A 23861-nucleotide genomic window follows, 5' to 3' on the forward strand; every position below is an offset into this window, starting at 1 on the left:
AGCTATTATCATATGAGAGATTAGGGTTTAAGTAATCTTGTGGAATGATTCTAATGTTTTAAATGTAAGTGGATGAATATTATTAGTAATGCATGAGATAGAGTTTTGGTGACGATCAATTCCAACATATTTCATTATATTTGCAAAACATATTTCTACACTCTAAGTGTTTAATAAAAATCCCCAAAAGAGTTTTAACTTATGTTACTTAATTTCTTGCCTTATTTTATATTTTGTAGTCAATGACCCTCCTTCCTTCCAAACCATTACTTATTTGATGGTCTAGATACTAGTTAGTGTGTCACATGTTAACTATTGCATAAGTCTTTATTCAAAATGTTATCTTTTAATTTCTTATTAGTTGATTACTTGAATAATTTGGTATGCTTACTAAAGATGTAACATATACCTTTTCTCAAATAGTTATTTTGTTCATTTTACTAAGTCATCATAATTCTTCATTTAGTCCACCATTTTCATTTTAATGAAACAACCCCCATTTTCACCTCATTTCCACCATAACTCACAAAGTCTAATTTTCACCCGACTTCTAAGTCTCACTTCAATGTATTGGAAGCGAAAGATAATGACACATGTGGTGGTTATGTGTTATGGCACGTGTGCATGTTATTGGCCAACTTTTGAAGAGTGCAAAGTGGAAACAATATAAGAAAAATAAATTATTGTCTTATTACTATTATTATTATTATTATTATTATAATATAGGTACCATGTGTTCACTAAGTTATTATATAGGTACCATGTGTTCACTAAGTTATTGGTCAGTTGTTATAATAATAATAATATAGGTATCATGTGTTCACTAAGCAAAAAATTAGTGTATTCCAAAAATACCTTTTTGGAAGTATGTTTTTGTACTTTCAGAAATGCCTTTTCAGAATTATGTTTTATGCTTTTGAAAAGATTTTTTCAGAAATCTAAAAAAATCAGTATATTCCATAAATGCCTTTTTAGAATATGATCAATTTTTAAACCTCTATTTCGTTCATGACTCCATTTGTGGCTCTATGCTTTCTTTCTGCATTAGGGTGCTTCGACGGACGCGGTGGTGTAAGTTGGTTGCAGCAGTGGTGTTTGGGTTGATGCTCTAGTATTGGGTGGAGGTGGGGCTTGCTTTGGAGAGACAGGAGCAGTTGTGTCCATTCAGGTCCTTTGGAGGGTGTAGGAAGCAAAAAGGGGAAGTGCAGGAAGTAAAAGCCTGGTCTCTTCCTCTTTCTGGGCCCATGGGCTATAAGATGGTGTTTGACTTGGCTATATCAATGTTTATGCCTTTCAATGACAAATGAAAAGAAAAGAAAGATATTTTATTTTATTTATTAATTGTCCTATTAAATTGTTTTTTTATACAAAAAACTATAAACAAAATCATTTTGTATTTTGATCCATGTACGTTTTGTTTCTTTTACTTTCAAAACATTTTAAATGCTTCTAAAACTTAGAGTTGGCTTAAAAAAACTTTTTTAGTTGTAAATTTTATTCTAATTCCATCACAATTACTACAAAGCAAACAAAATTTGGCACATGTTATGATATGCTATCTTCCCCCTCCCCCTTCTAGAAATGGATTGGATGTTATTAATTCCGAATGTTTGTCAAAGTTTGTACATCAAAATGAATGAAAAGTACAAATTTATTGAAGGACATCCTTCATCCAATACATTTCGTTAGATGAAAACGCTAATTTGACTAGACAGAATAATAAGTAAAGAAAAAAGTCATTGTACTAACTGATTTGGCCCATCCTTGCAATTATCTACGATTCCTTGGAAGTAACTCCTCTCCTCAGCGTTAACTTTATTCCATGCCTGAAATCTGTTTGCAATTTGTTTCAAATCAATATGGGTATGATGCTACTTTTATGCCCATCTCAAACCCATTACTTATGCCATGTTTGGTTAGAAGTAGCGTGTGTAGTTCTTGGTTGTACATTTCAAATACATTTTGCTAGCACCTGCTTGACGTACATGTATCTTGTGACTTTCGTAGAATATCCATGCGTTCCTTTTTAGTAGATTATACTTATACTAACATAGTAACTCTCCTTTATGTTTTTTCAGGTTCCACAAAATACTTTTCCTTTTCAGGTTACACATAACACTCCTTTAGACCATTTTTCAGTTTCTAAAGAAACTAAAACAAAGTACATAATTCATATTCATTATCATGAATAAAATATATACATTTTAAACTCTCCATTATAAAACTATATTAACATGAGATCAACCACAAAGTGACCCACAAGAAACACCCTAAATTTTTTAGGAAAAACCATAATTCCCTAAAAATGATTTCAAAAATCTAAGTTCTATCATTGAAAGAAACATATTTAAACAATCAAAATCAAAATCTGATAAATCTAATATAATTCGTTAAAAATACTTAAAAGATATTAATGAAATAATAAAAGTGTCTAAAGGAAAAGAATAACAACTCGACGACAATCCTCGTGTTAAAGGAGTTTAAACTATTTTTTTACTACTCAAGTCTATGTTTCTTGAACTCTTGACTCATCTTATACTTTTCATCTCTGTTTTTTTTAATCTTTTTATTATGTCACTTATCACATTTATTGTTATTATTATTTCATCTCTTTCTTTTTTTTTTTCTTATCCTTGGAACCTGTAATGGATATGGATACTCCATTAAGGGAGTCAAAGGATATTTAACCACTTGTCGTGATTATATTTTTACAATTTATGTTTTTGAAACACCTGGTAGGTATAAAAGCCAGCTATTGCACTTTTCTTTTCTTGAAACAAACACTGCATTTGAATACTTAATAGTAAATAGAATATAATGAAATGCATTGAAATAAAGCAGAATAAAATTACCATTCCGTTATTTAAATTTTTTACAAGGAAATAAAAAAAAATTGTTTCCATCCAATATCTCCAAATGGAGAAAAGAAAAAAGGAGCAATATGAATACGAGGTAAAATTCTATTGTAAACAATTCAAACAATAGAACATAGTATTGTTCCTTTTTACATCAATCCAAACAGCCTTATTTTGAAGTGCTTTGCCCTTCATTTCTATCCACAAGACCAAACTTATTAATCCAAAGGAAAATGATACACTTTCTTTCTTCACGAATTTCTCTCGGATAAGTCAAGATGACACATTGGTCCCATCGTCTTAAAGCTCTGCTGACTTTTCTTCACTTATGGACAATAAACAGTAGACTCCAACCCTCCAACATTCAAATTTCAAACGCTAAACCAATCCAAGTTGCTCCCTCCATTATGCTGCGTTACCAAATTCGCACTTATCCCCTTCTTGTGTTACTTGAGAAGGATCATGAAAATATCAGACGGATCCAATCATTGGAAATATCGGATCCAAATTTTCTTATATACTAAGAACTGTTATTATTTGCTTGAAGATACATGGCTTCAAAACACCCACAATTAATGCATACCCATTAAAAATAATTGGTTGCACCAAAAGTATTTGTGAAGGTGTAAGACAATGAAAATTATAAGGGTAACAGGAAAGGTGGAAAAGACAGGACCATATGTTTTTCTTTAGCAGTAGTAGTCTTGAAAGAAATTTGAAAATAACGATGTAAGAATCTGAGCAACTATATTAAGTATGAGTTCTACAAAATAAAAGGGGGAAAAGAATAAAATCCCGGGGCAGCTAAAATGATGTCAGTCGGGGCTTCTGTAAGTTTTCATCTTTATACAACAACCGACGCTTCTTTGAACCATGGTACTGGTAGATGATGCTGTAAAGGCACTGACTCAGACTTAGAACATCAAACATTTCTATGAATGTTAAATCCGTTGTCCTGGATTTAGCACCAGCAAATCGTTGGTACTCCTCAAACACAGAGGACAAACACCAGTTCTGTAATTTTCGCAAGCAACCAACTAGGCAACCTGTTCTATGCTGCATAAAAGAAGAGGAGATTTGTCAGAATGTTTAAATAAAACAATGAAGAAATAAATAAGGGGCTGTTTGATTTCTTTCACTTTGATATAAAAAAAAAAAAAAACAAACTGTTTCTTAAGATAATTCCATGCTACTCAACAATCAATTTCTCATCCAAAATCTATTTTAAGTTTTTAAAAGTAGCCAAAACAAGCTTTCTGAAAACAATAAAACAGAAAAAAGTTAGGAGATTTTGTATCATCCTCTTCTTCTACTTTGTGGTCCTAGTTTAAGGGTGAGTTAGTTGGAGTGTTGTTGTATGTGGTGAGAAATGAGCTCAACGTGTCTTTGTATTTTTTAAAAATAGGAATCAAACACATGTTAAATTTACTTCTTGTGCAACATTCTATACCTTTCCTCGCTTGCAATGAACCAAAATGGGGTGATTTCTCACATCTGAAACCACAAAAAATGAAAGAACTTAAATACCCAATAAACAAGTGATGATGCAGCAGCACCAGGGATATACACACAAACAAAAAAAAAAAAAATCATTGCAATGATTCAGTACCAATTAAAACTTTCAGTGCATCCATGATAGAATCCTTGAGAACAGGCATAGAAACGTCCTGTACACAATAAAAGAACTCGTTATCTCTGGAATCAGAAAAGATTAACAAGGAAACAAACACATTCCATAAATCAAATGCATCAAATCCCACGACCATCCATCAACAATTTCCTAGTTTGAGGAACTCATAGCAGTAAACCCAGTCTTCCTTAACGCTGAAAAAACATTCATTTGACACCAAACCTAATAACTTAAGAGAAAACCAGATCAAGAATGTGCCCTGATAAGTGGCAATAAAACTACTACACATGACAGAAACAAACTCATTAAGGTCTTGTATGGATAAAGCTCTCTATAAACACTTATTAGGAGAAGAAAATCATAAACTAAAATGAATTGAACTTCTCTTGTAAGCTGAAATCAACTCATATACTTCAGCTTCTGAAGAATAGTTAAATGAGAAAGCATCTTTTTTTTTTAATGTTAAATGAGAAGATTGTACAAAACTTAAGGTTATAAGTTAATTTTAATTTATAAGAGAGGCTCAAAAAGTGCTTCGGGAAAAGTTTATCCAAACAAAGCCTAATCTTTGACCCGATTAGCATTTCAATAGAATCTATCACCCAAATCAAGAGAACCAAATTTCCCATAACACCACCAAGCACTTCAAAACGACACGAATCAAATAACATACAACAAAACACCTTCCAACAGAGTTTACGAACATGAAGAATAGGAGAAAAAGCGAAGTTACCGTTTTCCCCTCAATTCCAAATTGAAAGAGGCGAATATTCTGCGAGCGGAGGAACTCGAGATTTTCTTCCGGATAAGGCTCGGGGCACAGGTATCTGCACGAATTCGCAACCTCGCATAAACATTAAAACACACACACACACACACACACACAACATAATCTGCGGAAAACCCACATTACGAGACACATTATATACAATTCTTTTCTTCATTTACTAATGTGAGGGGAAACAACAGAAAAGAAAAATTGGAGCATGAAAGAATCTTTGACAGTGGAAATTGAGAGAGAGAGAGAGAGAGAGAGAGAGAGAGGAGCTAACATGATGGAGCGAAGGTTTAGGGTTTGGAGAAAGGGGAAATTGGAAGGGGTGGGGAAGCTGGATCGGAAAACGCAGTCTTCAACCATGGCGAAGTTAGGGGGCGGAACCAGAACGGCGTCGTTTTGGTCATTTTCAAAATCCACTATCATTCCCATTGTTATTCTTCCTCAACACTCGTCGATGGCTTTGAACTTGAATCGAAAATTGTTGAATGTGTATTTGTATTGTATAGTGAGAAAAAGGGAATAAAAAGTAAAAAAGTTTGGGAATCTCTTGAATTTGATTATTGGGATTCTTGCCTCTTCTGGTGTTAGAGTTCCCCTTTTAAAGAGAGGGGTGAATGACAATACGGCGCCGTTTGGAAAGGATTCTTCTCTCCCTCTGATTCCGAAACGGCGAACAACTAGATTTTGCTGTTGGCGCTATTGCGTCGAAACCGCACTCAAATTTGTATCTATTCTTTTTCTTTTGTTATTTTGTTATACTTCTAAATTCATATATAAGTTTTATTTTTACACGGATTAACAAATTTACTTAAAATAGAAATTTGTTTTTTTATTTTAAACAAACGTGCCATGATGCTTTCAAGGAAATAAATACATCGATAATTAATTTTTAGGGACATGGATTTTTTTTTTAGTTTTTTTTTCCAAACGTGATTATTATCGTGTGGTTTACATGTAAATGTAACAACTTTACAGATGCTTAGTTTTTTGTTTAAACTAATCATTTAACCAATATTTCCGTTGCAAAAAGTTTATTTTGAGTCGCTGCAACAATAATTGATTAAATGATTGAAAATATTTTGTATAAATTAATTGCATTTGAACAAGTGGTTATAAGTTGTCTTTTTTTAAAAAATAAACAATAACACCACTAGGCTGTGCATAAATAAATAAATATACATTTATAACATTTAAATTTGTTTGATTAACTATTAAAAATGGTTGAGAATATTTTTTACATGTTCAAGAATAATTGAAACGTGTGTTTGGTTGATTTTTCCTAGGAATATATTAACATATAATTTTTATTAAATTATATTCTTGTTAGAATTATAAGAGTTTTTATATTCCCATTTAGGTATTTTATCTTATGTTATATTAAAATAATTTTAGTAGTCCCACAATATCACATCATACTTAAACAACTCATCTATAATTTTTCTCCTAAACAATGCATAAATTTGTTCAAATGATAAACAAAAAATTATGCAACTCATATTTTATATTTTTTAATTCCACTTTAAGTTTTCAAATTAAAATATTAATTTGGACTAAAATATTGATATTTTATCATTCATAAACCTTGAAACTAAATAGTTATATGTGATACAAATATAATACAAATATATAAATTGGATCTAACTAAATTGATTAAATATAATATATGAATCATTGTAAATCCTCCTTAATATTATCTTTGATTTCCAATGATAAAAAATGACACAAATCTTAATTTTAAGAAGTTTTTGGTGTCAGGTAGACATAATGCGGTAGCAACAAAAATTAAACAATTACATCTTAAAATAAGAAATTAAGTAAGCAATTAGTGTTAAAAATGCTCTAATCATTGAAAAATAATTTATTTTAAATTAATAATAAAATAATTTAATTCTAACCAACTATACTAATCTTTGTTAGGGTTATGATAATTATTATGAAAATATATATTATGATAATTTTCTATTGATTAATACTATAAAAAAATTATTCATTATACATAAAAATTAAACTTATATAATAATTTAATGATATTTAAAAAAAATATTTTAAATATTATGGTATTATGCTTCTTTTTTTTCCTTACCAAAATTAACTTTAAAAGAGAACAATATCCTCAAAAATTAAAGAAAAAATAATAGTATTATGCTTTTTTTCTTGATACTATCATACTTGTTATCACGTACTTGTATGATAATATAAAACTCTTACATCGATATAGTATATGAAAAAAACAAATTCTAGTAGTGTTATGTGTGAAATAATATTATTTTTTCTTGAGGAATTTTCACAAGTTTTGGTTCAAATCCTTCAAAATTTCATTGATAAGATTATATAAATATTAATCATATAAATACTTTTAGACATTTTTTATATATTGAATAAGAATATATTATTTTAGAAATCCTAACCGCTTAATTTACTTCTCCTAAAAAGGTCACAACTCATTTTTAAATTATATTTTTAAAATTTTATGATTTTAAATAAATTATATCTGTTTTTTTTATAACTTTAATTACTATTAACAAAAATTAATCAATTATGTATCGTATGTTTTTAAATTCCTTTTCTTTTAAATTGCATGTATAAATTGTTATCCAAATTCAAAAGTATTAATGTAATCGGTGGCAGATCTAGGATTTTGGATTAGTGTGGACAACTAATGTTATTAAAAGGTAGTAGGTTGAAATATAATAAATTAAAAGGAATAAAATATAAAAATATAAGATATTTAGATGTAATTTATCAAATTCAGAAGGTGCATTTGAACTGTCTTCTTAAATGGGTGACGTTGGAGTGTTGTAGTCTTGGTCTTCAATCCTTTTCGTTGAAACTCGGAGTTCGGACCTTCTCTTCCCTTAATTATTTGAATAACAATTTGGTCAATGTAAAAAGGAGTTTTTTATTTGATTTTTGTTTTGTTTTTCATAATATTTGTTTTATTTTAATCTCTGCAAATGATTTTTCTTTATGGGTTAACGCGAATAATAATAATTACATAATCATAACATTATACAAACTTATTCACTATCACATTATAAAATAATATCATCAATTATCATGTCATAAATGATTATATTATATATTAATTAGATATTTTTTATATCATGAAGTGATGATTGAATATTTTAATACATATTGAAATTATATATATTTTATAGCATATATTTTTCTTTCTTTTAAACCTATTGATTTTTTTAAAATTTTTGTGTTTTTATTAGAGTGATATTCAGTGTGTCTCAACTAAAATTAATTTCAATTGATCACATGTTTCATATGTGATTTGTAAGTAATCCCTTCTTACTCATTTTTTTCTCTATCAAATCATTTCCTTCCTCTTATTTATGTTTTCTTTTATAATTTTTCCTCACTACACTTCCAACACCAACATGTCTTCTTCCTCTATACTTTTCTTCACTCTTCCTCACTCCCCAAGCAAATGAAGTTTATAAAAAGTTATTGGGATTCAATTCTAAATGTTGGGATTGAATCAATCAGCCTAATTTTATTTTAATAGACAACCATCAATCCTCGTCACATCCTTTCTATTCAGGTAGAGAAAAATTACTTTACAAAGATGAATAAAACTTTTTTGTGTTCTCATACTCAAAATCATGATGAAAACTAGATGTGAAAGTACCTGAATTAATCATAATAAAATAATGATGAAAGGTTAAGATTGGTTTTTATGATCTTCCAAATATAGAGAATCATTTTCTTTTTTTTCTCTAAATGTTTCTGACTTGATAAAAAGAAAGCAAAATTGATAATTATAGTTTGGCTCCTCATCAAATTATAATATCATTGATAGTATCTACACAATCAGTCTTTCATGACATATATGTATGTCCTTAGTCATACTTTTATATTGATTAGAGCACCTTAATATCCTGACTAATAATATAATAGCCCTAATTTATTGAATTATGTGATATATATATATATATATATATATATATATATATATACAAAAGTGATTAAATATTAAATGTAAAATCAAATTAGTATAAAGTGGTCTCTTACAACTTAGATTTGAGATCTAACTTCTTTGTTATCCCTTTCTCATGTGTCCCCGTGCTGTTCCTTAAAAATCATATAATTTTAAATTGAATCATAAAATTCAATATTAACACAAACTAAGTAGACAACACCAAAATAATTGAAAAAAAGATAATATTAATAAAATTAAATATTAACACAAAATAGAAAAGCCGATTTGTCATATCTGGGACCTCTGGCACACAATTCCTTCCCACTATCAAGTTCCTAGACCCCAAACGCAAAAACATCATTGGTCTTGCTGCTACAAATAAAGATGATCTATGGAAGACAACTAATGCGACAAAGGAACTTAAAGCTGCTGAAGGACTTGCAAATATCTCAATTGATAATCCATATTTGAAATGATAGAAATCTATCATGCCTAATGGTTGAAAACACACAAGGGGGCATGTGTAATATGTATAAAATTAAGAGAGTGTGTATGTAATTGATCAGGGATAAATTTGAGTTTAAACTTTTAACACAAATCGTAACTTAACCATGTTATGAGAGGAAGTATCAAAAAAATTATTTAAAACAAAAGTACTCCTTATATAATTCATTAAAAACACATAGAGTGTGATTATAATTTTTTTTTAATAATGAAATAAAGTAATGATGTCACTATTTACTGACACAACATTAAATGATATTTTTTTTTTTACGATATGCCATTAATAATTAATAATGTCATCATCTTTAGTCATACTAACACATAATATAGGAAAACTAATAGGAAGAACTAAAATTAAAAAAAATAAAATTCAGACATTAAAAAAATATATATTAAAGGACTAAAATCCAAACTATATGTCTTTAAAGGAAAAAGATTGAGAGCAACTTTGAGCTGTGGATGAGCTAATTGCCTATGTGTAAAGCTTTATAGTCAAAAGAATTATTTTGGATGGTCAATATAATGCGGCAATCAAACAGTTGTTGTCCTCTCCTCCCCAAGAAAGCAGCCAGAATAAAAAAGAAATTCATGAAAAAGCATGCATGAACCCAGAAATTCTTACGTACTCTATGGGATCCAAAATTACAAAATAAAATAAAATAAAATACAAGTTTAGTATTGGGCAATCTATTGAGTATGCACCAAGTATTAGAATTTTATGACCTATATATCCACGCTTTTGATTAACTTCCCTTCACTATAAAACTCATAATTTTACCGACATTTTCCTCGTACTGATTTTTTTAGTTTATTTTTTAATTTAATAGTGATGCATATTTAAATACAAATTATCGTTAATATAACTTTTAAAATAATTTCATAAAAATTAATAAATTTACGATACGTACCTAACTCTTGTTTCTTACCCTTTTTTTTTATATAGAAAATACTAATATTTTTATGATAGATAATCGTATTCAAGTTATTACGAATGATAAAAGTTTTTTCTAAATATTTAACATAATTACATTCTTAAACCTTTTTTTAAAACTACATTCTCAAAACTTAAAACTTAAATTAACATGTTAATTAATCTACCTACTTACTTGATATTTTTAACATGAAGAGTTGGAGATGGATTAAAATCACTAAACCAATTTCTTTGTCTTTACGTATATTTTTATATAATTAATTAATTAAAAGTTATTATAAAAATATATTTAAAAATAATTATTATAAAATACTAATTTTACCATACATAATAATCATATAACAGTGTGGAAATATTATTTTACCGTTGACACATTTTATTTTATTTTATTGCTTTTAGATATAATGTAAAAGTAGAGCAAAAATAAGGATTTTTTTTCCTGCACCCCATAAAAATTTATCAGCACTCCTTTCGGAAAACCCAATTCAAAATGTAAGATTATATTCTAGATTGAAATTTTCAAAATATAAGGGCGTGTTGATAAATTTGGGAAATTGCTTCGTGCACTTCCATACTTCTTTCTACACCTACTTCAAAATGTGAAATTATACTAACTCTTTGATTTTATATATAAGAAACAAAAAAAAAACCATTTTTATCCTATTTATTAAAAAAATATAATTACTTTATTGTTATTTTTTTATCCCCATTTAATTATGAGATCTATTAATGATATAGACTTATTTTTCCATAAAATGGATACATTTATTGAGTTATCTATAAAATAAGACATACTCATTGGTTGAATTTTTAAAATAACCACCTCTAAATCCATTTAATATTATGGATAATCTTAAAATAAAATTAAAATTTATAACAACTTAACCAATCAAATTAGTTTTATTGATCTTGAAGAATTAGATAATTGTTTATTATATATAAGACCAAAATATAATATTTTGGATTAGTCTTTTTGAAATATGAAGAGTTGTACATTCCAAAAAGACTAATCCATCGAAAATATAAATCATACATCTCAAAAAGTTTAACCCAAAACTAAGGATACATAGAAACACCCCTTATTTCTAAACTAATAAAGATGGATGGAAAGAAGAAAATCAAAGATAAAAGTGATAATAATTTATATCCCTTAATCAAATGATGTAGTATTTGATTCTTGATTAATTTTTGACTATAGAATAAATTATGTTACAAGATAAATATGCATTTTGTGCATGATCATAGTTTCTAATGAAAATTAGTCAATATTTCTGACAACTTCCTATCAATATTACGGCTAGAAAAAAAAGTGGGCCTGCAAGATTGGCTTACCCACCCAAAAAGCCCATCACAAAGATATAAAAATATCAATTAAATTTGGAAAGGTTGGTTGTGTTATGGATAAGGGATAAGGATTTGATACGCAAATCAGCCAATGAGATAAGAGGGCCTTCAACAGCCACAACCTTGATCTTGCACTTAGCCAGTTCGGTCCCTCACTTAAGCCACTGTGTGGAACTAACAACAACACAAGGCCATCATCATGGCAGCTGCTTCTCCTATGGCAAGCCAACTCAAGTCCACCTTCACTAAAACTCTTGTAGCTCCCAAGGGCCTCTCTGCCTCTTCACCACTCCACCTCCTGCCTTCTAAGAGGCAATTTAGCTTCACTGTTAGGGCCATCCAATCAGAAAAGGTGCACTTCTTCCTTCAATTTGTGTTCTAATAATTAATAATTACTCTCTTTGTCTTTTTATTGCTACCCTCTTATGCTTAATTCTAATCAATGTCCTTTATGAGCTAGTATGGATGACCCTTTTCTTTTCTTCTTGGAATATACTAGTAATATTAGTATAGATTATGGCAATATGTTCATCTTTCACAATATAATTTTGATTATGGATATGTTATCAGGTTTCAGCCACTGCACTTCTATAATGATTTAGGAATCAAGGATAGAAATATATCACAGAACATCTTATAAAGGATAGGAATATAGTTTAATTTCATTATATTATCAGTGATTTAGGATAAATGTGTCAATTAATTTAGGAATATAGTTTAATTTTACATTGTCAATATATGTCAACATTGAAAGTAGAGGTGAAAAAATGAGTTACTTGGCTTGGTGGCCCCCGATGCGGGTTAAGAGTTTGATTTTTTTGAAATTTGTCAATTAATTTAGGAATATAGTGAGGCAGACTATGAAAGTTCAGATTCAAATTCAAGCTTCTAAAATGAAGTCCAAGTTAAGTGAGAGTTTGATTTTTTTGAAATTTGGTGGTTTTTGGGAGCTAAGGTTATGATCAAATTGAGTTAAAATGACCCCTATTTAATTCAGATTTAACATTCAAAGTCTTAGTCTTACATTTCATCAAGTTGGTCGACTAACTGAACCCTACCTATTTTCTATTTTGCTACCTCTAATGTAATCAAAGCGTGTCTAAATTAAAATTTATATACAGAAATTCTTTGTTTCGTTTAATTAAAAAAAAAAAATCCCAACGTCAATATATTCAATAAGAAGCCATTAATGTTTTATTTTTGGGTTATTGCAATTTTATTATGGCAGCCAACCTATCAAGTGATTCAACCAATCAACGGTGATCCCTTCATTGGAAGCCTTGAAACCCCAGTTACATCCAGCCCCTTGATTGCATGGTACTTATCGAACCTCCCCGCATACAGGACCGCAGTGAGCCCACTACTAAGAGGGATCGAGGTGGGCCTGGCCCATGGCTACCTTCTGGTGGGCCCATTCGTGAAGGCCGGGCCTCTGAGGAACACCGAGATCGCCGGGCAAGCGGGCTCTCTCGCCGCTGGTGGGCTTGTGGTGATCCTCAGCCTTTGCCTCACAATCTATGGGATTTCATCTTTTAACGAAGGAGACCCATCCACTGCCCCGTCACTGACCTTGACGGGCCGCAAGAAGGAGCCCGATCAGCTCCAAACTGCTGATGGGTGGGCCAAGTTCACCGGAGGCTTCTTCTTCGGAGGCATTTCGGGTGTTATTTGGGCCTACTTCCTCCTCTACGTCTTGGACCTTCCATACTACATCAAGTGAAGAAAGTGCTTATTATCTTTGTTTACTTTTTGTTGTTATTCATTCTCTATGAATGGACAATGGGTGGAAATGGATCCTTATTTGTGCAATAGAGATGGATGTAAATGATGTATTGTATGACTCTCAACATGTTACAATGTTAAATTCTCTCTCTCCTGTTCTGGCCTTCTTTTAATAGATCAATTTGTCAATTACATCTTGATGAGTAGCATGAATGGATTTACCAAATAGCACACAACTTCTTTAAGTGCATGTTTGGTTCAGCGTTAGAACCAAAAAACGTGGAAACCTCAAGTTACATAGAGTAGCTTTTATATTGATTTGAGACTTTAATGTGGATTTTGCCGGAATTTATGTCAAACCACGCTGTAAGTAGAGCATATCATGTTAACATTGGCACAAATGGTTCAACCGTTCAAGGGTCTCCCACGATGTTCAAATCTCAATTTTGCATATCCTACTTAGAAAATCTAGCTACGACTATCTATACACAAAATTAAATAAAAAGTAAAAGTATATCACCTTGAGTTGGCCACCAAGTGCATGGAGCATAAGGTAGGTTTAGTTTAATAAGTGATGTTGAATTCGAATCATAAGGTGTTTGAATTAGCTTATTCGAATGAACTTACATTAGTTCGTGGGCAGTTACAGTTTAGTGGTTGATATATCAAGAACAATGCTGTTTATTCTTTGGGATTGAGAAAAGTTTGTTTTATATCACTTATTACACTCTTTCTCTCAATCTGTGTGAAATGATTTCATAAAAAAAGGTAAAAACAAAAGTATAACAACAATTTTTTGGTACATAAAAGTATAACAACATGATGTGAAATAGATTAAATAATCGTTTTGATCCTACCTTAATCTCTCCGTCGGGCATAGTGATGAAATATCCTATCTTCGTTAGTTGAAAAAAATACGGCTAAAGAGATTGACAGAAAGTATATATATATATATATATATATATATATATATATATATATATATATATATATATACTAGGATTGTTTACAAACTGATAGAGATGCTTATCTTGGTTTAATTAATTATACATTCACATAGAATCTGAAACATAACTAAAAACACTGTAAATTCAACTCACCTTAATATATATTTATATCTGCTCAACAACACATCAAATCACATTTCTAGTTTCAAATATGTATAAAAACAAAACGTGGTATTAATTAGGAGAAGGCTTAACGGGAGACGATGCTTCATCATGTTTTGCCTCCAAATTAGGGAGGTCCAGGTGCTTTAAAGATTGAGAGGATGATAGAGAGAGGAGCTCAGGAGGAATAAGGGCATCCCATCCCTTCATGGGGTCAGCAGCAGAAGTTGCAATGCCATCCCAACCAATGTGTGTCACATGCTGCACATCTGTTGGGCACCCTATTTCCATGTCTATTTCCACATCTTCAAACTCATCTTTTTCCACTGCAAAACACAAATAAATTAAATTTTTAATTAAGATTTAATAGTCTATGTATATGCACATGTAAAAAAAAGTTTATACTATGATCTAATCGAAAATTAAAAATTGATATGTATGATAAGTTTATTGATTTTTACAATACAATAACATAAAAATGATATCCCACTAAATTGATTACTTGAATAGATCACCTAAAAAACGTAGTTATTGATTGAACCGCTCAAATATCACATCGGGCAGCACAAAAAACGTTGTCGTTAATGTCGGGGTATTTACAAAAATGCCACCGTTACAGATTCAACAACGTTCGCATAACACCGATGTTATATTGATGTTGTGGAAATGTTTTTTTATAGTAGTGTAATAATATCATTTAGCATAGTTAAAAACTAAAGTTTTAAAAATATTATTAAGTCTGAATTTTTCTGAGATTTTTTTTATCATTTTTTTCTTCTTTCCCTTTTCTCCTTTTTATAGTACTAAATTTGCAATGAATTCTTTTAGTTGGTGCCTCTTATAATCTTCTTTATTGACTTTTAACTCTTCAATTAATTAAAATGTATTAATAAATTAATAGCGTAAAGGTTTTTTTGGAAAACGAGGGGATAAAACACTACAAGTTTTGATATCAAACTTTATCTTAAAATCTTAATACATTAGATTGGTGAATTTTTCTTACTTATACATTTGCGTAGCTTTCACATTCTTAACCAACAAGCTAGGTTTTTTTTTTTTATATATATATATTGTCATATCTAATAATAAATTATCATATTAACTTTTGTAGTAATTATTTAAAAAAATATCTAAGATAGTTTCTAAAGATTGTGAGACTGACAATGTATAAAAATTAATCTCATAAATTAAATCCTCAGATAAATCAAGGGATTATAAAATGAAACCATCATGTTAAATTTCTCACCAAACAATTGAGAAAAATTCTTGAAACCCTTGACCAGTCTATTGAAGCCGTAGGATAGGTTAGACTTTGGAACAACGTCTAGCAGCCTCAACGAGTTCTTCATGCTTTCACCAGACAAAATCTCTGAATCCTCGACGCTTTTAGACCGTTCTACATTTGTTTCATATCATATAGTTATAGAAACGAGATCGGTTGGAAATCAAGCAATTCAAATATTTCATAATTAAAGGCACGTGCCACATAAAAACAGTCATGATCAATCACTTCATTTTAAACTGTACCCAAAAAATCACTTCATTTCAATAAATTTTTATATAAAATACAACTTAACAAATCTAAACATTAATGCATGTGATGTACTGTATATTTATTAATGATTATGTATAATAATTTTTCAATATATTAAGCATTTATAGGTATGTACGTAATATTAGTATTAATATATTATAAATTAAAGGACATCTATTTATCTATTTATATTTTAATTAATTGAAAAATATATAATATATACTAAAAAACAGTTAATCCAACATCATTGGACTAATAAAATTCATCCTATATGTTTTAGCTTTACACACACGCATATACCTATCTTGATAATTCATTCATGTACAATTGTATAGCTAACATATAGGTATCTTGATAATTCACGTATACTTGTATAGCTAGCATTAACTTCTTTTTTAACCTTTTTTTCATGTTTTTATCAAACTGGCACGTCTCATATAAATGGAAAAGAGAACATGTATTAATTTGCAAATGTTTTGCTTCTATTTTATCCAAAAATAAAGTTGTAGAAGAATGATGAAATAGAAAAAGAAAAGAAAAATATGTCAAATTAATTAAAAGAGAGAGGGGAGAGACTTATTGTAGGAGGTGATGCATTGGTGTCTGGTTTTGATCTTCTTGGATGTGGAACACCAACAGCAACACTGGCCTCAGAGATGCAACCAGCAGAGAAAGGAAGAATGACAAGCCTGTCCATTCTTTGTCTCATTCTAAATTTCTTAGGGGATAAGATCAATATATTGGAATTGGAGCTTGAGCTAGCAATCAAGAATATGCAACCTTTGAGTCTAGATTTGACAAGTACAATATATAGCTAGAGCCTAGGCCTAGCTACCTAAGTTTGTTGTTATAATATAATAATAATAATGAAGCACAACACAAAGGCACACTCTCTCCCTTTCCCTTAAATTCAATTTGTTGTGGAGCACGTTATTATTATTACGTATAGAAAGTCAAGCTACATCTTATTAATTAATAAATCCGTTTGGTGAGTGAAAGGGACATACACACTCATACGCAAGATTGTGACATTTATGTATATATGCTTAGACTTGTTTTAACACAGTAATAATATATTGCAATGCAATGTATAGTATTTAATTGGTTTGTAGTATACATTCTTTTTTTTTTTTCCTTATAAAATAAAGTGCCTTATGCCCTTATCCATGTTCTTTTTGTTTACTTGTTTTGGACTCGAACTAGAAGTAGTGCATATCAAGCAAACCTCCCAATGAATCTCCAACTCCTGGCAATGGAGACCAAATTTGATATTTCTTGAATACAAAGAAGAAAGGCATCATTGTTTGTAAGAATTGAAAGTCGATTTGTTGAAGGCAGGTTGAGTTGTCTGTCTTCCGGTTCATTTCTTACTAAATTTGATGTGAGTTAATTAACGGAAGCTTAGCAAGTTAATAAAGCTTTAATCAACTCTTACTCAGGGATGAAATTATGTGATAATTACCTAACCTACGTTAACTTAGTTGTTTTTATTATTATTTTAAGCTTATTTAGTAAAAATGTTAAAAAAAACTTATAAACCTAACAAACTGACTTATGTAAGTAAATATAAATAATATACTTAACAATAATATTTCTATTTTTATTATAAGTTTTAAAATTATATACTTTGGTTTATTTAAAAAAATTAGGCCCATCAACTTACATTAAAGGCTCGGTATGTAGGGGGGGAAATGACTTACTACAAAGCAAGTTTTTAAACAAACATTCAAAAATGTCACATATATAAGCCTTCAGAAAAGGTCTAAGTAAAATAAATAGATAAAACTTAGACCTTAGATTTGAGAAATGAATGACCTATTAAAGACAAAGTCCAACTTCACTTGTCTAATTTGTTTTACCCTTACTCTTACTCTTTTTATTTTTAGTCAAAACTACGGAGTGTAATTTTCTTCAATAAAAATCTGACACATTTATCGCATTTATTGATTTGGGACAACATGAATCACTTAAAGAATGAATATAGAACTTACATTGTACCACATTAATGAATCTGAACGAGAAAGCTACAGGTCTAACAAATTCACATTCATGAGAGTATTGTACTTAAATATATATATAAAAAAAATCTTGTATGTGGGACTTATATATAAGATAAAAATGATTTTGTAAGTAGTTGGACTTGAATATAAATAAATTTAACTAATTTTTTTATATTTAATGTTATTATTTTTAAAATATTTTTTATTTAATTCTAATTCTATTTATAATGACTCGTTTTTATTTATGATAGCAAATTTCAAAAAATAAAACATTTTAGAAATAACTAAATTTTTTTACATGAGATTAAAAAAAATTAAACTAATTTTCTTATGAAATTAATTATTTTTACATATGAGTACATGGAGGATTATATACTTATAGTTCACAAATACCAAACTGTCCCTATAAAGTAATTTAAGCACTCAAAGCAATGGTTATCTTATCTATATCTCAACCAATAATATTGTTCATTTAGTCTATGATTGGTGCAAAGCGGTAAAGAACAAATAATGCGTCCATATAACTGAAAATTTAACTTGTCCTATAGGAGACAAAAAAACATCAAGTGGTTCTTAAGCTGTGTCTCACCTATAACCACCACAACAATTTAATAAATAATACACGATCAAGTCCTTTTCTACATTGCCTTTTTCCCGTAAGTTGTAATGTTGATTAGTAGAGAAGTTAAAACATGCACAACCACGCATTGATAAATGATAATTACTCATATCATTAATTTCTTTGCCATCCAAATTGTTTAATAAATTTCTCTAGGAACACTTTTAGAGAACAAAATAAGAAAATAAAATAAAATAAAATTTTCCATAAGTTAAAGTTAAGTTTCCATTAGCTAATCATTAGTTAATTTGTAGATCTTCTCTCATCTTTTAGAGAAGTTATATATGTTTTTTCTGTTTGAGATTATTAATCACAACATTAACCATTGCATTTTTTATTTGCTTCAATTCAATGTCCCGAATTTAACTACTTTTTTTTTTTCTGTCAGTTCTGCATGAAATTGCCATTTTTGTGGAATGGAACAACGATCTTAAAAAATTTCTGTTGTTAAGAACTAGATTGTGCATATTACTAAACATGAGAAATTGTTAGGCCACTGAGCATTAGAGATATTCCAATTTAGAAGTATTAGCAATCCAACCAAGAAAAAACTGCATTGTGCTTTTGCATGACTATAGCAAACATGAGAATAGTGCAAGGAATAACTAAAGTGGTATTGGCTTTAGATAGAAGCTACAAAACCATAATCTAGATAACTAAGAAATTGTGCCAGAGCTTCCTTGATGTACACGACCTTGAGTATCAAGATTCAAAGTTAGTTGAGTCCTCTGTCAGAATATAAAAAAACATAGGACCCGAAAGGCAAGTCTAAAAGGCTTTACCTTTCAATGAAGTTGGTAATGAGGGTTGCTTAACATGCTGGATTGAACAACGCAGACATAAAGGTCTTAGATTCGGTCCCTGCTCATGGATTTTCATTAATAGGTCATCTATAAGTATCACTGCAAGTTCTTGCTTAGATTTGTACCATGCACCCTCCCCTCGATGCTAAACTTTGTGTTCCCCCAAAGAAACTTCTAATTAAATTCCTCAACCAAAAGTTGATTATTGAGTTGGACAGACGTGGAAAATACAAGAGCATCATATTCATCTGTAGTACTAGTAAATCAAACACAGAAAACATTCCAATACCAATGATTTATCTTTTTTAGTTTGCGGCATATAAAGTCAAGTAATTGGGTCTTAGGAAGTTCCACAATTTTTTCTCACCAGAAGCTCTTTCAACATATTTTTACTTTTACTCTTTTCACTTGCATTTGCATTTATTTTTTCATGTTTAATTAATCATGTTTTTAAGCAACTTAGTACAGGGAATTAAACACTTTTTTTTAACTTCCAGTATAAATTTCCCTCTATTTGCCTAAACATTCTCCACTATTCCATTTTTATTATTTTTCATTTTTCGTATTTTTTTTAATTTTTTTAATTTTAGGTAGACTAAACTGGATGACTTTTTTTTAGTTCACCAACACTTAAGAAGGTATTAGGAACTCCAACTGGCCAGTCCCGGCTTGCCTCGGCCCGGGTGATCGAGGCCATTTTGAGTGCTAAATCTCAAAAATCATTTCTTTTTATCACAATAAAATGTTGTATATAAAGCATTACCCATTCCATGTTTTGAGCTAAACTTAGTTGATTGAGTGTCAGAATACAACTTTAATCTGATCTGATGCTCTACTTCATCAATGCCTTGTATTGGCATATAGAAGATGATACATCATAGATGATATCAAGATTGAAATGATTGGTCAGTCTAACATCTGATAACAAATTCATTGTACAAATTGGATCTTATGATAAAAATAAAAAATGTAGAAAATATGAACCATACATTTAATGTATCCCGGAACCAACAAGTTAGAAGATTCCCTGCTATCTTTTTACTCCACTGCACCAAGTTTCACATGTAGAAACTATGTTCTGATGAGTGATTTCAGGACTTCAAGACTATATTGTAGACTCAGTAATTGTATATTTTACCTTTGTCACCAATAATCTCCACAAGAGCAACTACCATGCTTAAAATGATGGAACCTATGAATATCTCTTACAATTATTTCACGATCTAGAAGCTGAGAAGCATACTTAATGAAGTTATGGCAATCTGTACAAATGCGGAGGTTCTTTATAATTCGAATTGGGGTCCTATTGGCAGTGTTAATGATGCCAAAGACAACTGCAAGTTTTTCACTGTGATGACTAATAAGTACTTCCCCTTGTTCTTCTTCTACATCCTGCATGACAAGTTTCACATCAAAGGAATATCCAATTTCCTTTAACCTTCCAATTAAAATGTCCAGATATGAATATATCTCATCGTCTTGAGGATGAGACCTATCTCCCATGACGAAAGTATGGATTTGATCCTTTAGTTGAATCCAAGATTGCCCAGGCTGCTTCTTCACCCCTCTTTGATGCATTAAACTCCTTACCCTGGCAGCCTCATCCCATCTATGGTTAGAAGCACACATATTTGATAGCAAAACGTATGCTCCTGGATCAGATGGTGCAACTTGAAGTAGCATTTCAGAAACCCACTTTCCCATTTCAACATTTTTATGAAGTCGACAAGATGATAAAAATGATTTCCACACAGAAGTCAAGTGAGAGATACCATTTTTGAAAATGAAGTTTTTTGTCTTAGTTAAGTGACCCGCTCGACCATAAAGATCAACCATAGAAGTACAGTGTTCAACTCCGGGGTTGATGCAATAAGCATCTTTCATCATCCTAAAATATCTACAGCCTTCTTCAATCAGCCCTGCATGGCTGCATGCATTTAAAACCCCTAGAAAAGTAACCTCATTTGGTATAATACCCTGATTCAACATTTCTTCAAAAAGACCAATCGCATGCATTCCTTGACCATGTAGCGCATAGCCAGATATCATTGAAGTCCACATGACAATGTTGGGTTCATTGCTTTGTCTGAAAACCATCCATGCATCATCCAGGCTACCAGATTTAGAATACATATCAATTAAGGAAGAACCAACATAAGCATCTATTCTATGCCCAATTTTCTGAACGTAAGCATGAACATGCCTTCCAAATTCCAAAATTCCAGCATTAGCACAAGCAGAAATAATGGTTGTAACAGTTCGAATATCCACTACAACCAGTTCACGAACCATTAACCTGAAAGTTTTCAAACCATCTTCATACTTCCCATTCCAAACATAGCCAGAAACCATTGAACCCCATGAAACAATTCCTGCCTTTGGTTCCTTATAAGAAACTCGAGCATTCCCTTTTCTCAGGACATCCAGAGGAACATCTCTGAGAATTATAGACGCCTTATCCATTCTCCCACACTTACAATACATTTCTACAAGTGAACTCCTTATAAAGCCATCACTATCAAAGCCAAATTTTAAGACCATCCCATGAAGTTGTCTCCCAAGCTCCACATGTGATAAAGAGGAAGCCAAGATAAGAGCTATGGAGAAAGTGACTGCAGAGAACTCAGTCCCACATTCCACCATACAATAGAGTTGTTCTAATGCATGTCTTTCATAACCACATTGCAGCAATCCATCTACGATCGTATTCCAACTTACGACATCTTTGTAAGGCAATCTCCTGAACATGTCAAGAGACTTCTCCACATCTCCTGCACGCAGATACGCATCGATCATGATATTCCACGACACAACATCCCCCTCATTCATCAACTCAAACAACCTTTCTGCGTACTCAAAAACCTTGCATTTCAAGTAAAGATCAAGAATAGAGTTCCCCAGCACAACATCTACATCAATCCCATTTCTGAGCATCCACGCGTGGACTCCCTTGCCCAATTGAAGATTGTTGTCAAGTGAACAACACTTGAAGACACTGGACAAGGTATATTGATTTGGACAAGCACCCTTTGCCTGCATTTCTCTGAAAAGGTTAAAGACCATTTCTGAAGAGCCCGCTCGGGCAAAACCCGATATAAGGATGGTCCATGTATGAGTGTTTCTCTGGGGAATTTCATCAAACAGCTTCTGGGCATGGGCCATGTTGTTGGATTTGGCATACAGAGTCAAAAGATGGTTAGCCGGGTTCAAAGTTTGAAGAGAGCCATTCTTGACGTAGAGGGCATGAAGGGTACCCAGTGGTGGTGGGCCATTGGATAAGGTGAAGTGATATAAGGAGCATGATTGGAGCCAACGAAGGTGAAATGGGGTGGTAGTAGAACTGCGATAATTGGTCGCGGAAACTAGGAAGACATGGTTGGCGTATATCCGAGAACATGATGACCCAAGACCCATATAGTGTTGGCCCCCAACGTAAGGCCCTTACTAAAGCTCATTCATTGAAACAACAACTTTTAGCTTCGGTTTAAAGTGGGTCCTAATAGAGTTTGCTCCTTGATGACAATTTTGGTACGGTTGAATTATTCAACTTTTCACATTCTAATCGCGATTCTTTTTTTTTTTTAACGGATTACCAAATACACACGCAGTGTCTACTGTCAAGAGTTTTATACTTTAATATTTGGCTTTTATAGGGCGCAGCAAGTCAAGGCTGGAATATAGTTCGTGGAGGAAATGGTTGACTTGGGGCACCCTCCAATTGAGGCTACTATATCGTGGTTCAGGTAAGGATTATGAAAGCAAGGAAAGATTATAGCGTTAATGATATACCTGATTTGTTTGCTTATTATAATGCATTAATAAAATCTTTATGCAAAAAACAAGTTACGAATCCTAGTTATATATACATTCTCTTCGCATATGAAAATGCATAAGCCAAAAGTCTAATGTATTTTTACATATTACCAAGCTGTGTTTTCATTATTTGCGGTTAGCACTTGCATAGCAAAACCCAGGCTCAAAAAGTAGTAATAGCAACAAACAATAAACTTCCAGGAAAGGACATTGAGAGCACAAAACAAGTCACGAACAGCCGGCCATTCCGAACCACTAGTGGGTTATCCATCATTCTTCCTTCCAATAGTA

At 31.0% G+C, this 23861-nt stretch overlaps 4 protein-coding genes across 4 annotated transcripts; 1 reads left to right on the plus strand and 3 right to left on the minus strand.

Annotated features, from left to right (window-relative positions):
* Positions 1 to 2934: 2934 nt before the first annotated feature.
* LOC114397517 (tyrosine-protein phosphatase DSP5-like) lies at positions 2935 to 5984 on the minus strand. Its single transcript, XM_028359587.1, has 5 exons — positions 5538 to 5984; positions 5219 to 5312; positions 4465 to 4522; positions 4306 to 4349; positions 2935 to 3911 (listed from the first exon to the last, which is right to left on the minus strand). The coding sequence occupies exons 1-5, from the start codon at positions 5690 to 5692 to the stop codon at positions 3660 to 3662; spliced, it is 603 nt and encodes a 200-aa protein (XP_028215388.1). The 5' UTR covers positions 5693 to 5984; the 3' UTR covers positions 2935 to 3659.
* Positions 5985 to 12014: 6030 nt separating this feature from the next.
* Positions 12015 to 13884, plus strand: LOC114396318 (photosystem I reaction center subunit XI, chloroplastic-like). The gene is made up of 2 exons (XM_028358225.1): positions 12015 to 12322; positions 13199 to 13884. Exons 1-2 carry the CDS (start codon positions 12170 to 12172, stop codon positions 13688 to 13690), a joined length of 645 nt encoding a protein of 214 aa, XP_028214026.1. The 5' UTR covers positions 12015 to 12169; the 3' UTR covers positions 13691 to 13884.
* Positions 13885 to 14723: 839 nt separating this feature from the next.
* On the minus strand, positions 14724 to 17171 carry LOC114395820 (CRIB domain-containing protein RIC4-like). The gene is made up of 3 exons (XM_028357677.1): positions 16912 to 17171; positions 16048 to 16197; positions 14724 to 15127 (listed from the first exon to the last, which is right to left on the minus strand). Exons 1-3 carry the CDS (start codon positions 17042 to 17044, stop codon positions 14874 to 14876), a joined length of 537 nt encoding a protein of 178 aa, XP_028213478.1. The 5' UTR covers positions 17045 to 17171; the 3' UTR covers positions 14724 to 14873.
* Positions 17172 to 20699: 3528 nt separating this feature from the next.
* Positions 20700 to 23845, minus strand: LOC114396625 (putative pentatricopeptide repeat-containing protein At3g23330). The gene has a single exon (XM_028358710.1). It carries the CDS (start codon positions 23169 to 23171, stop codon positions 20901 to 20903), a length of 2271 nt encoding a protein of 756 aa, XP_028214511.1. The 5' UTR covers positions 23172 to 23845; the 3' UTR covers positions 20700 to 20900.
* Positions 23846 to 23861: the final 16 nt, after the last annotated feature.

Source organism: Glycine soja, chromosome 18 (assembly GCF_004193775.1).
Source record: "Glycine soja cultivar W05 chromosome 18, ASM419377v2, whole genome shotgun sequence".
Classification (NCBI taxonomy): Eukaryota; Viridiplantae; Streptophyta; class Magnoliopsida; order Fabales; family Fabaceae; genus Glycine; species Glycine soja.